The 13,501-nt window shown below is 44.5% G+C and overlaps 1 protein-coding gene across 1 annotated transcript in view; it reads right to left on the bottom strand.

Annotated features, from left to right (window-relative positions):
* The window catches only part of LOC147665180 (CD5 antigen-like), a gene marked incomplete at its 5' end in the record, with an annotated part of 268,693 nt that overhangs the window by 152,716 nt on the left and 102,476 nt on the right, over positions 1–13,501 (bottom strand). The window contains one exon of the mRNA XM_086949696.1: positions 3,084–3,398. Coding sequence (XP_086805822.1) covers positions 3,084–3,398 — 315 coding nt within the window. The remainder of the gene's footprint in view (positions 1–3,083; positions 3,399–13,501) is intronic.

The raw sequence follows: 13,501 nt of genomic DNA, 5'->3' as shown, positions 1-13,501 counted from the left end.
GCCAAGTAGATTTATTATAAGAAACACACCTTAGAGAGACAGATATACCCTCCTTATGCAGACAATGGTATATAAGAATAAGAATGCTGTGATAACATTATTTCATAAATCACTATATATTAATTTGGTGAATGAAGTTAAAGATGATAATGGTAGATGGCTTTTGTTAAACATTAAGATAAATAATACCACGTTTTTTACATACAATATTTATGGTGCTACTGGTATGGATTTAGTATTTTGTAATGAGTTTTTCACTCTCCTTTTTCCCATGCTTCTGAAAATCCTATAGTGGGTGGTGATTGTAACCAACTTATGGATCATTATTTAGATCAGAAATCTCAAACTAGGTTTATTCCAAACAAAACCAGTAAGAACTTTTACAAAGCTATATCTTCTAGAGGGCTGGTGGATCTTTAGAGAACTTCACACCCTGATGTTTTAGAGTTCTTTTTTTCTCTCCTGTTCACAGATCCTATTCTAGAATAGAATACATATTTTTCACATAATGTACTACATTTTTGACATTTACTGAGATAGGTTCAATATTTATTTCAGATCACGCTCCTGTCATAGTAGATTTGTACTATCCCACTTCTACACCCACTTCTTGTAGATGGAGATTTAACAATGCTACTTGACAACCATTTTCCAGAGCAATTAATATAATTCTTGCAAGAAATGTTCAAGAATAATCTTCCTTCAGACACACAAATGACTTTCATTTGGGATGCATTTAAGGCAACTGTTTGGGGGTTTATAATAGATTTTGTTGCAAATAAAATGAGGAAGGCACCTGGGGCCAGATGTACAATCCTTTCATTTTGTGTCTTGCAATTTGTGACTCATTGTGAGGCACTAAATGAAATGTGGGACAGTGTTATTACACTGTTTTTCAATTTCCAATTGCAACGCAAATTGCTAGGCTCATTATTATGGAACTGATAAGCGTTCATATTTCTTTCTTTTATTGACCAAGCTTGAATTGAATTGTTTGAATATTAGGTGTATATTTTGTATTTGTTTCTCCATATAACCTCAATAATGAATTGTAAACAACAACAAAAAACATTCAGTTGTTTCTAAGAAGACAAGTTGCATCACTACAAGTCACCAATCTATGGTACGACAGGCATCAAGCAGTGAATTAAAAGAAATACAAATTACAGTCTCCTCTCCATGCAAGAAAACAAAGCAACCCTGAAACTGAAGCTCTATTTCCACCTTGGGAGTCCATCTCATGCATATCTAAAGTTCATGTGTCTTCGTTTAGGAATCCAACTAGCTCTGGAACAACTACCCACCTGGTATAAAAATACAGAGAGCCCAGAATGCAAACCCTGTAGCCTGAGAAAGGAGACCCTCACACACCTCCTTAGGACCTGTCCTGCCATGCTGCTCAAATGAAGAAAGATGCTGTGTGGAGCTCTCAGCCACACTGCCATTCGATTATGCAGGCAAACCCTCACTGCCGTATTTAATCCAGTGCGTAAATGGCTAAATATACAGATGATAAAGTTCCTAAGAATATTCAAAGTTAAAAAAAGGCGAACATGGGCTAGTGAGGAGCTACTTTCTCACTACTGATGAAGAGGCAACTGCGATTTTACAACTGTAGATAAAAAAAAATCACAAAGCTTTATGAGGCCCTGACCTACAGAAGGACATCAGCCATCTTTAAAGGACGGCATGGCCAGGCATTGTCAAGTAAGCAATCTCTGCATAGCAGCAGTTATGCCTCATTTATCCAACTTCTGTAGGAGAAAATGGTGTAAATCTGTAATATGGCCAACAGGAGCATAATGGTCCAGCGAAGTCCAATATGGTTGCAGGGGTGGCCGGCATGGCTCTTGGGTTGGAGGGTCAGGCGTGGGAGAGGGAAGAGTGGGGGGGCAGAAGCTGATTGAAAATAAAAGAAAGAAAAGAAATAAAACTTACCTTGCCGCCGCCGGGTCCCGCGTCTTAATTCCTGCTCGCCTGTGTCCGACTCCAGGTCAGAACTGGAAGCAGGCAGCGAGGTTCCTAACCCTAGGTTAATCACAATGCTCCAGTATTTTGATTGTTTTGAAGCTGTGATATGGCGCTCAGACAGGGTTGGAGGGTTGGGCATTTTCTCCATGCAGGCTGCATTGCATGGAGAACAGGAGGGATGGACAGAGAGAGAGCAGGACAGTGGAAGGGAGAGGGGGAGGGAGAAAGGGAGGCAGGACAGGATGGAGAGAGGGAGGGAAGGAGGGTGGGACAGATGCAAGGAGGGAGGTAGGAAGGTAAGGGAGGAAAAGACGGAGAGAGGAAGGGAGGGAAGGAAGGGAAGGCAGGATGGACAGAGGGATGGAAGTACAGTGGGTGGAGAGAGGGACCGAACGAGGGATGGAAGGATGCAAGACAGGACAGAAAGAGGGAGGGAAGGAGGGCTGGCTAGGTGGAAGGAGGGAGATGAGAAGGCAAGGGGGGAAGGGGCAGGATGACAGGAGGTAGGGAGGAAGTGAAAGACCGAGGGAGAGAGGGAAGGAGGGAGAGGGAAGGTGGGATGTACAGAGAAAAGGGAAGGACAGAGGGAGGGTGGGAAGAACAGAGGGTGAAGACTGGAGGGAAGGAGGGTGGAAGGGAAGGGTGGAGGTACAGCAGGAAGGGTAAAGGGAGGGAAGGTAGGATGGAGGGAGGGAAGGAGGGACAGATGGAAGGGTGGCGGGAAGGCAGAATGGACGGAGTGAGGGATGGAGGGTAGTAGACGATGCTGTGTAAGACTCGGGCTCAGGGTAGTGAAGATTATCGATAAGTCTTACCATCATCTCTAGGTGCTTCAAATTGAACAAAGCCTCAATAGGTAATGACAACTAGATTCAGGGAAGAAACCTTATAGGTGGATCGACACAGAGCAGTGATTGACCAATGAGGAAGGGGTCTTTAACTTCACCTTGGCTCCAGAATAGAGTTATGTTTCAGGAAGTGCAGTAATGGTTCATCCAGCCCTACTTGATTAAATATTTGCCACCAGAGGTCACTTTTGTATGTTGACAGAAGTGTTTAAAGTCTTCAATATGTGAAGAAGTTTGTTTTTACACACAGGTTCCGCCTCTTACCTGTGCAAGTCACTCCAGCATTCCTCCAGGTTGGACAGGTATTAATACTCCAGCCTCGCTGTGCACATTTCCACAGGGCAGACTCGTCTCCTTGGCATTGGACATTACTCATCAGAACTGGCAAAGAGCTGACCCCGAATGATGGATTATAACCATACCTTTGCACAGATCCACATCCAAGCTGTCTGCAGACCACTGATGCGTCCTTCTGATCCCAGGCGTCATCACAGACTTTACCCCACACCCCATTGTGCCTGACCTCCACTCTTCCAGCACAGAGAGAGGGGCCGTTCACCAACCGGACCTGATCAGGACCTGGAAGAGATTAAAAAGGCATTGGAAAGGAATTTTAAGAAAAGAAAATAATAAAAAATAATATATTTCTTCAATAAAAAAGATCTTGTTCAGTGACAAAGAATATGGGAATAAATCCTTTAAAAATGCGAATATTCTTTTCTCAATCTACTGTGTTGGCAGAATCTTTTATTTGCAACTATGCAGTCCTCATTTGAATGGGATCTAATGCAAGGTAATAGAGATCCCCTGATTGATATATTCGGCACCCCTTTGAACATGGCTCCACTCATCAGCTTTTTGCCATGGTGATCGCAATAATACAAACCCATCTGACAGGGAAATTGGTCGTTGGTCAGCGATTATTCCAGCAACTCTAAGGTGTTATCTCAACTGTGAGATTCTTAAATATGTCCATATGGTGGTGAGAATAAACCTTTCTGAACAACTTTGAATATGACAACAGGAAAGCTCTACCTAAATCTAAATGTTTTCACTGTGATAATTCATCCTGCATCAGCAATAAAATATGAAAGACACAGCACTCACCTTTAACTCCTGCATCAAGGCCGTTGCTGAATGGATGCAACTCAACTCTCAAAGTGTCAACTCTGATTTATTTGTTTATAGGTTGTAAAGCACAAATAAGCACACATATGTGTGGGGCCTTGTTAGCACTAGCAGTGCTATAGGTGCATGAGTAGGTACATCAAGAACAAAGGCATTTTTTTTTAATTCTAATACTATTTAGGAGTCTTGGGTGGTGATATTGATTAACCTCTGAGGACCTCATAATCCTTAAGGATTTACTACCAGTTATACTATGCCTGGGTTTAATTCCCATTATGCAGCATATTTTGCCAGGATCTGGGGAATTTTGTTATGTGAAAATTTCATGTAATACCGGAGAACATGTAATTGCGCTGCCTCATGTAACCAAGATGTCAGTTTGGGGAAACATACTTCCTACACCCGATTTGGCAGATCCTGAATGTCCGGACATGCCAAGAAGCTCTAGAGGAGTGTATGAAGGGCGACTCAGCTCAGATGGCCACCCGTTTTGTAAAATACATGTCTAAGATCAATTCCTGTAAACGACCACCAAGAATTTTAGCCTTGCCATCAATGAACACCCTTGCTACCATAAATTCCTCTTTTTTGATAGAACTTGGAAAGTGTTTTAACTTTTAATTAAATGTGCAAATAAAATATTTTCCTATGAGCGAGGAAACAGTAGTATTCCTTAAATGTGGTCACCAATAATATTACTTGAAAAATCATGCAGTGTTTTTTGTTTTTACCCAAGCTGACTGTTCAGGTACATTTTGAATGCAAAATGCTTGTTTTTCTAATGTTTCTGTTTTAAGTTTCACAGAACAAGTGCCAAGGCTACTGTGCAGACAATATTCACTTCCTCTTTCTGTCCCAAAGTCTCCTCACTGTAGTGTCGTCAGCAACAGGTCATTTTAAGTTTGTAGTTCGGAGGAAAGGCATCATTCGACTCTTTCCTTACAATCTCTGCTGTATTCTCCACTTTTGGAGGCTGCGATCTACAATGGTCATCTTCAAGATGCTTATTCATGTATTTGGGTATTAACTGCTACAATTGTGGAGAAACTGTTACCAAGACAGTATCACCATGGTAAAAATGACGAAAGATTGAGGTAATAGTCTCAAAAAATGTGTCACATTATGTCTCGTAATTTGCCTTTCCTTCCACATTACTCAGCCCTGCCAGGTAATTTGCTGTTCCCCTGCTGCATAAGTCCAGCATGTCTGGTTATAGTCTAACAGAATGTGATATATATCCATATGGGGACCATCACCTCCGGGGCTAAAGAAAGATCAATGGGAGTGCACAGGCCCTACGGACAACCATCTTACTGGGTCTAAGTAACACCCACCAGTAAGACCCCCAAAGCAGGATTGCTGGGACCTGGTCACCTGTCTCAACCACTCTAAGAAGGGGCGCTCTGGTGCCCTACTGGTTGGGGATGAATTCCCCTTGGATGTTGAGGGTTATTTGAGGTGAAGAACCCCTATTGTTGCCACATATAAGTTCCTCACAGCAGGATTGTTCAGAACTCGTTGGAGGCCCGTCCCCTTTCTCAACTACTTTTCAATGGGGCTGCCTAGGCACACTTCTGGTTACATATGGGGTCAGGTTTGAGGTACTCTGCTCCCATGGTTGAGAGACAAATGGGGGTGTTAGTGACATAAATTATGTGTCCAAAATAGTTTTTTTCAATCACATGCAATATTTGCAACAGCACTGCGATAACCAGCGCGCTCCACATGTATCTTCATGGGATCATTGCATCTATCATGAATATTGGTGGAAATATAAAGTAAAAAGTATTTAACACTATATACACACCCTTGCTGGTCACAGTCACACACTCATGAGCACACTCACAAACTCACTCAGACACCTAGACACCCATTCACATACCTAGTCACACATGTATACAGTCACATACCTTATTCGAGTCTTGATTTATTTATACCTAATACCTGTAGTGGTTTTCAGTTAGTCACTCAATGAGATTATCCGGTAAAACCATAGCAAGCTTGAATCCCAACCACTTCACACCAATGGGAGAAGTAGGCCTGGTATATGCTGACCACTAGTTATAGTGGGCACCTTGCACCAGTCCAAACAACACTTATTGATGATTAGGTCAAAGACAACCTTTATTGAAATCTATCCTAGTGGTTGCTATAGAGAGCAGCCTTTAAGCTAAATCTCGAAGGAATGTAAAGCAGCTTGTTTTACTAGATTGTAACCTCCTGAATGACCAAATGAATGAATGAAGTGAGATTTATGCATGCGCAACTTGCCGATGGGCGTCAAGGCGCCTGAAAGGAGAACCACACAAGTGTTTTTATAAATATAAGTATCTATTACTAACCACTCTCTTCTTATCTCTTTATAAAATTACAGCACAAAGTACACAATATTAAATCACTGGAACAACAGTAAATAAGCACAATACACAGTGGGCTCCATCAGGAGACCAAACTACATACTAATAAAGTGGTATAACAACCACAACTTGGCTATACTTAGTGCCTAGAGCACGTAGAATCACTGGGTGAGCAAATTGAAGCACAGCGGGCCGCTGACTCAGACGCTTCGAACTGCCAGGAGGCGGCAGTGCATGATCCCACCTCCGACCCTGCTGACTTGCCACCCAGACCAGTATTCTACCAACTCCCCGGGCCAGCGGCCTAACTCTGCGGCTCGGCTGGCCTGCTCCTACATACAGTGAAAGTAGTGTGGAAAGATGCACACCTTGCTTCATTCATGTTAGTCCTTCATTTCCTATTTACTCATTTTCGGCGTGCCAGCTGTATGCGCTTCGCCCATTCGCACTGCAAATGATTTCATCATTCCTTTACTCTGTTTTTGCTTCAATCCATTATATCCATATATTGAATCCTTAAACTCTTGCAAAAAGAACAATCATGTTTAAAAGAGTGGGTTATGAAGCGGTTTGCATGGGGAACTTTAGAAGTACCTTTAATGCTCGTAAATGATTAGTGCAATGTCACAGTTTAAAAAAAAAATAGATGCTATTTAACATGATGCAGCCCCAACACGTAAAATGCCTGTGTTAAAAAAGTGTGTGTTTGCGTATAATATGAGTGCCTTTCAACTGATTGTAATGTATTTTTTATACTTTAGAAACCCCCGAAGAAGGGATTTTTTTCCCGAAATGCATTGGGTGACTGAAAATAAAACGTGGTAAATGGAAACAAGGATTCTCCTGTTCTTTTTGCAAGAGTTTAAGGATTCAATATATGAATATAATGGATTGAAGCAAAAACAGAGTAAAGGAATGATGAAATGAATGGTGAAAATTTAGAGAAATTGAAACTATGGAGTACGAATTTAGTTAATTAAATTCATAATAAATAGGTTGTGCAGCTAAACGGAGACAGAAGCGTGGCTCCTTTTTGTTCTGCTCCTACATACCACAGCCTGCGGCCCCCTGGGGATCTGCCTGCAAGTTGTCTCCACTGGGGCCACTTTGGAGTATGGCGAAGGGGTGATGCTCTTCCGATTTCGGTAATCGAGGGCCTGTGCCTGCCATGCCTGCTCCTCAGGCAGCTCCACACCACACCAGCTTCTCTACTGACCCTCCCTGGTGCTCTCTCCCCCTGTGTGTCTGCTACCAGTGGTAATACCTGCTTTTCCTTGGCTCCAGCATGCAGTGCCTTTGACCTGTGCGGCACCTGCTGGTGCTGTGGCTGGCGTGTGCTCCCACATATTAGAGTCGCCTAGTGATGGGTAGGAAAGACCTAAAGCGAGGATATTCTTGTTCCCAGTGCTCACGGAGGCTGTACAGGAACGCGGCACTGACATGGCTGAGGGTGGCCATGTCTCTACTGCAACAATGATCACAACAGCGTCACATCCCGATTTGTTGGCGGAGCTCAGGGACAGATTTAAGGCATCAGACAATAGGTTTGATAAGCTGGAGAGCCACTTAGAAACTATGGGGACCAAATTAGACATCCACGTCAGATGCTTGAACATAGCAGAGGGAGGGATATCGGACCTGGGGGATGGCTTGGGCTTTGGCTTTCCAGGGACGACGAACACCGGGAAAAGGAACACCTTAGTGGAATCCTTACTAGTGGACTTATTTGGGAAGGAGGAGCTCACCCCCGGATTTGTGTTGGAAAGGGCGCATCAATCTCTGTGTCCCCGACCCAACCCTGGCTGCCCTTCTAAATCAATATTAGCACTTGTCATGAGATTTCGGGACCTGGACACTGCGCTGAGGCTCACCAGGGAACAGGGTGAGCTGAGGTGGCGGGGATCTTCAATTTCACTATACCCGGACTTCGCCCTCATGGTGCAGGAGGCCTGCCGCACATTTTCAGGTGTCAAGGCAACGTTGCAGAACTTGGGCCCCAGATATGGGCTGTTATATCCGGCCTGTTTAAGGGTGGACGTCAACGGAAGTGTCCGAATCTTTGATAATCCTTCTGATGCTCAAACTTTTTGTAGATCTTATAGGGCTGCTGATGGACAGTGGAAGCAGGTTGGACAGGCCCCTTTCCCGCACACAGCAGGACTGTTGCCAGTGTGGATATCTTTTACCATGAAAGACACGCAGGCTGTTACAGTTATACTAAATGTCTGTAATTGTTACATGATCTATACATGTTAAGGCTCGATTGTATGCACTTACAAAGTTTGGGGCGATACACATAGCTCATCACTGTTAACCTTTATTTTGCTGGGCACCATGGAAGTGTTGCCTCTCCCCTTGGTGCGTAGCGCATTGTTATTTTCATGGATTGTAATGCATCAGTCTTGGTTATTGTTTATGCAAATAGGTTGCTTACATGATGCATTGAATGCATGGCTGTTGTGGTTAATCCTTGTGTGTCGTGTTGCTAAGCTTGGAGGGGGTGGAGGGTGGGAATGTTACCATTATTGTTCAAAGTTCTTATGTTTCCAGTTCCAAACATGATGCTTGCCTTTTGTCAAACACTGTGACGTTATTCATTCTTCTTTCACTGTAGTGTACTTCCTATACTCCCAATAGGCTCTGCGCATTGAAATAATATATCGTATAGATGTGACATAGGACTTATGTCTACTAGGTCTCTATTGAAATATATTAGACTTAATTGTGAGTGCCAGATAGCTCAGATGTGCCTAGAAACGTTCTCGAGTTCACAAGAAGGAATTTAGTTTCTGACAACCGCATAAACATGACAACTTTGTTTCCCCAAAATAAAACTGCGCTTCAGAGTCGTAGAAACAATAGATATATATTTTACTCAGTCATTCGTGCATGCTTTGTTTCACCAAAGGTGCAGAGAAATAAAAGGATTTATTGAACAGTCTTCTTTCTCAAGGATAAGAAATGAATGGCTACAATTGTAAAACTGGTTTCAAAATACGGTTCATACAGTAAAAAGAGTAGAACAAAATTATTCTGTAAGAGCATTGTATGGTTCCTAGACCATAGATAAGTACATACATAAATAAAAGAGGCTAAAAAGTACTCAACTGGTGCTTCTACAATACACCTACTTAACCTAAGCTTAGTACGAGGGAAGAAGTAAGTGAGGTGTAGGATAAATTTAGTATTATTTGCCAAGAATCTAGCCAAGATTTCTCTTAGGGTCTAATCAGCTCCGTAACTTGGTTTAGAATGAAGAAGGTCAATCTCAGGACTCGATTTCCCAACAACTCACAAGGGTAGATTGGAAACACTGGAGCTGGATTTCTCGGCGGGAGAAAAGACAGCGTATCTCTCAGTGCATCTGCTGGAGGGTCGGCTTCCTTCGGCACTTGCAGTAGCAGGGTGCGTCGGGCAAGTAGATAGTCGAACGGCTCCAAACCACCATGTGCTTGCTATGGCAAGTGTGGGCATAATTATACCTTGAAGGTACTGAGTTTGACGTCAAGGTGAATATATTAACTTCATCAAAGAGTCTCAGTTCTTTAAAAACTCCTTTAGCTATTGGACAAGTCAGTATTCCAGCAAGGGGAAGTCCCTAGCTGCTGAAGCTGAGTTTTCCAAGAAATCGTTGGGGATTTTCAGAACTAGTGGAAGTAGCTGTGCCGTATTTGGACTGCATGAGCTATGTCTAAATATGGTTATGATTTCTATGCCTTTATAAGGATATGGGGATTTACACCTATTTAATGGATTGAATCGGGAAAATTACAGTAGGGTCCTAAAATACTATACAACACCCACTCCACGTTACCATGTTCAACTAAGTTCAAGCACTAAAAGATATAGCATGTGTTTACAATCCCACGCAAAAATACATATAAAATTAATTTGAAATGGTTGTACATGAAAAATGAGCATTTGTACTGAACGTATTTAAAAGCAATGATTTCCTTGTAAGCCTATAATATGATATTGGAAAAGCTAACTTAATGAATCATGAAATTACATTTATGAAATGGCTCTTACTTACAGTAAAAAAAATCAAGACCATCCCATAGCAGAATATACAAGTTGTTTTGGTTTGTCTATTAGGTCAATATTGTTTCTAGGAAGTATTCATAGAATTCTTGTTCTCTAAGATTAGTTCTACTTTAAGCAGATTGTTTTGTGTCAAAGTTCATTGTGTTTTGGAAAAAATCAAATACAGTTCCAAAGTTAGAAGCTTTTGTTTTGACAAAAGTGAAGGTCGGATTTCAGAGTTGAAAGAACGCTGTGTGCTAACTTCAAAAGCTATTCTCGGTGTCAGGAGAAAAAATTTAGTAATTTGTTAAGTCGTCTAGGCTGGCAAAGAAATCATCTACCACAGTAGATGAAAGTTGAACCACTTTATTGAGTAGATCAATGGTACACAGATGAGAAGCATCTCCGTCAGCATCATTCGCATTAGCAATATTTGCAGTTGATGGTACCCGTGTACCTGTTGGTACGCGTATCACACCTTCAGCTGGAATTGCCACTGAGATCTCAATGAATGCCGTCATCAGGATTGGTAGCCATTGGGAGCAACACAATACATGAGCTGTTACCGGATCCAGTAAAGCGTCAACATCCGTTGGCATTGCTGAAGAAAGTGTTACACAGATATCTAACAAGCACTCCTCTGCACAAAGCAGGCATCATAGAACAGGAAAGATGCAATCTTGCCAGATTGGTCTGAATGACAGAAAAAATGTGGTCTTCAGTAAGTATGGGCGAAATTTGCTAATTCGAGATCCGCGAATTTGTGCGACAGCGAACTCGCAATTCGCAAAATTTGCAAATTCGTGCGAAATTGCGAATTTGCTGTTTTTGCCAGTTCGTCAGGGTTTTTTACAAGTTCGGGAATGCAAACTTACTTGTGTGGTCACAACGGTCGCAACCATGTTGTTTCTACGTGTCCAGCCTGTTTGCGACCCTGTTGTTCATCGCGGCCACCCTCCGGTTCATCACTGCCACCCTCTGGTTCATCACTATCACCCTACGGTTCACCACTGCCACCCTCTGGTTCATCACAGCATCCTCTGGTTCACCACTGCCACTCTCTGGTTCACCACTGTCACTTTCTGGTTCACCACTGTCCCCCTTTGGTTCACCACTACCACCTTCCAGTTCACCGCTGCCACATTCTCGTTCATCACAGCACCCTCTGGTTCACCACTGTGACCTTCTGGTTCACCCCTGTCACTCTCTGGTTCTGCAATGCCACCCTCTGGGTTACCAGTGCCACCCTCTGGTTCATCACTGCCACCCTCTGGTTGATCACTGCCACCCTCTGGTTCAAGACTGCCACCCTCTGGTTGATCACTGCCACCCTCTGGTCTATCAATGCCACCCTCTGGTTTGCCTCTGCCACCCTCTGGATCATCACTGCCACCCTCTGGTTCATCACTGCCACCCTCTGGATCGCCACTGTCACCCTCTGGTTCATAACTGCCACCCTCTGGTTTAAAACTGCCACCCTCTGGATCATCATTGCCACCCTCTGGTTTACCACTGCCACCCTCTGGTTCATCGCTGCTATCCTCCGGTTCATCACCTTGTGGTTCACCACTGCTACCCTCTGGATCATCAATGCCACCCTCTGGTTCATTACTGCCACCCTCTGGTTCATTACTGCCACCTTCTGGATCATCACTGCCACCCTCTGGTTCACCAGTGCCACCCTCTGGTTCATCACTGACACCCTCTGGTTGATCACTGCCATCCTCTGGTTCAAGGCTGCCATCCTCTTGTTCATCCCTGCCACCCTCTGGTTACTCACTGCCACCCTCTGGTTCCGCACTGCCACCCTCTCGGTTACCAGCGCCACCCTCTGGTTCATCACTGCCACCCTCTGTTTGATCACTGCCACCCTCTGGTTCAAGACTGCCACCCTCTGGTTGATCATTGCCACCCTGTGGTTCATCGCGGCCACCCTCCGGTTCATCACTGCCACCGTCTGGTTCACCAATGCCACCCTCTGGTTCATCACTATCACCCTCCGGTTCACCACTGCCACCCTCAGGTTCATCACAGCACCCTCTGGTTCACCACTGCCACTCTCTGGTTCACCACTGTCATTCTCTATTTCACCACTGTCACCCTCTGGTTCACCACTACCACCCTCCAGTTCACCGCTGCCACCCTCTGGTTCATCACAGCACCCTCTGGTTCACCACTGTCACCCTCTGGTTCACCCCTGTCACTCTCTGGTTCTGCACCGCCACCCTCTGGGTTACCAGTGCCACCCTCTGGTTCATCACTGCCACCCTCTGGTTGATCACTGCCACCCTCTGGTTGAAGACTGCCACCCTCTGGTTGATCACTACCACCCTCTGGTTCATCAATGCCACCCTCTGGCTCGCCACTGCCACCCTCTGGATCGCCACTGCCACCCTCTGGTTGATCACTGCCACCCTCTGGTTCATCAATGCCACCCTCTGGTTCATCACTGCAACCCACTGGATCGCCAATGTCACCCTCTGGTTCATCACTGCCACCCTCTGATTTGCCACTGCCACCCTCTGGTTTACCTCTGCCACCCTCTGGTTCATCGCTGCTATCCTCTGGTTCATCACCTTGTGGTTCGCCACTGCTACCCTCTGGATCATCAATGCCACCCTCTGGTTCATTACTGCCACCCTCTGTTTTATAACAGCCACCTTCTGGATCATCACTGCCACCCTCTGGTTCAACCAGTGCCACCCTCTGGTTCATCACTGCCACCCTCTGGTTCATTACTGCCACCTTCTGGATCATCACGTCCACTCTCTGTTTCACCAGTGCCACCCTCTGGTTCATCACTGCCACCCTCTGGTTTCTCACTGCCACCCTTTGGTTCCGCATTGCCACCCTCTGAGTTACCAGTGCCACCCTCTGGTTCATCACTGCCACCCTCTGGTTGATCACTGCCACCCTCTGGTTTAAGACTGCCACCCTCTGGTTGATCACTGCCACCCTCTGGATCATCACTGTCCCCCTCTGGTTTATCACAGCACCCTCTGCTTCACCACTACCATCCTCTTGTTCACCACTGTAGATTAGGGGGGGCCAAGCAAAGCACACCTTCCCAGCCTCAACTGAGATGAATTCATTTGGGGCTGGTTAATGTGTCACTGGATTTGAGGTTTAAGTCTGGCACCTGCTTCCTTATCTGTAAGTGCTTCCTGTTGCAGT

The sequence above is a fragment of the Lissotriton vulgaris genome, unplaced genomic scaffold, assembly GCF_964263255.1.
Source record: "Lissotriton vulgaris unplaced genomic scaffold, aLisVul1.2 SCAFFOLD_1691, whole genome shotgun sequence".
NCBI classification, from domain to species: Eukaryota; Metazoa; Chordata; class Amphibia; order Caudata; family Salamandridae; genus Lissotriton; species Lissotriton vulgaris.
Note: the sequence above shows the minus strand (reverse complement) of the source record. Positions and strands in the feature narration are given on the sequence as shown.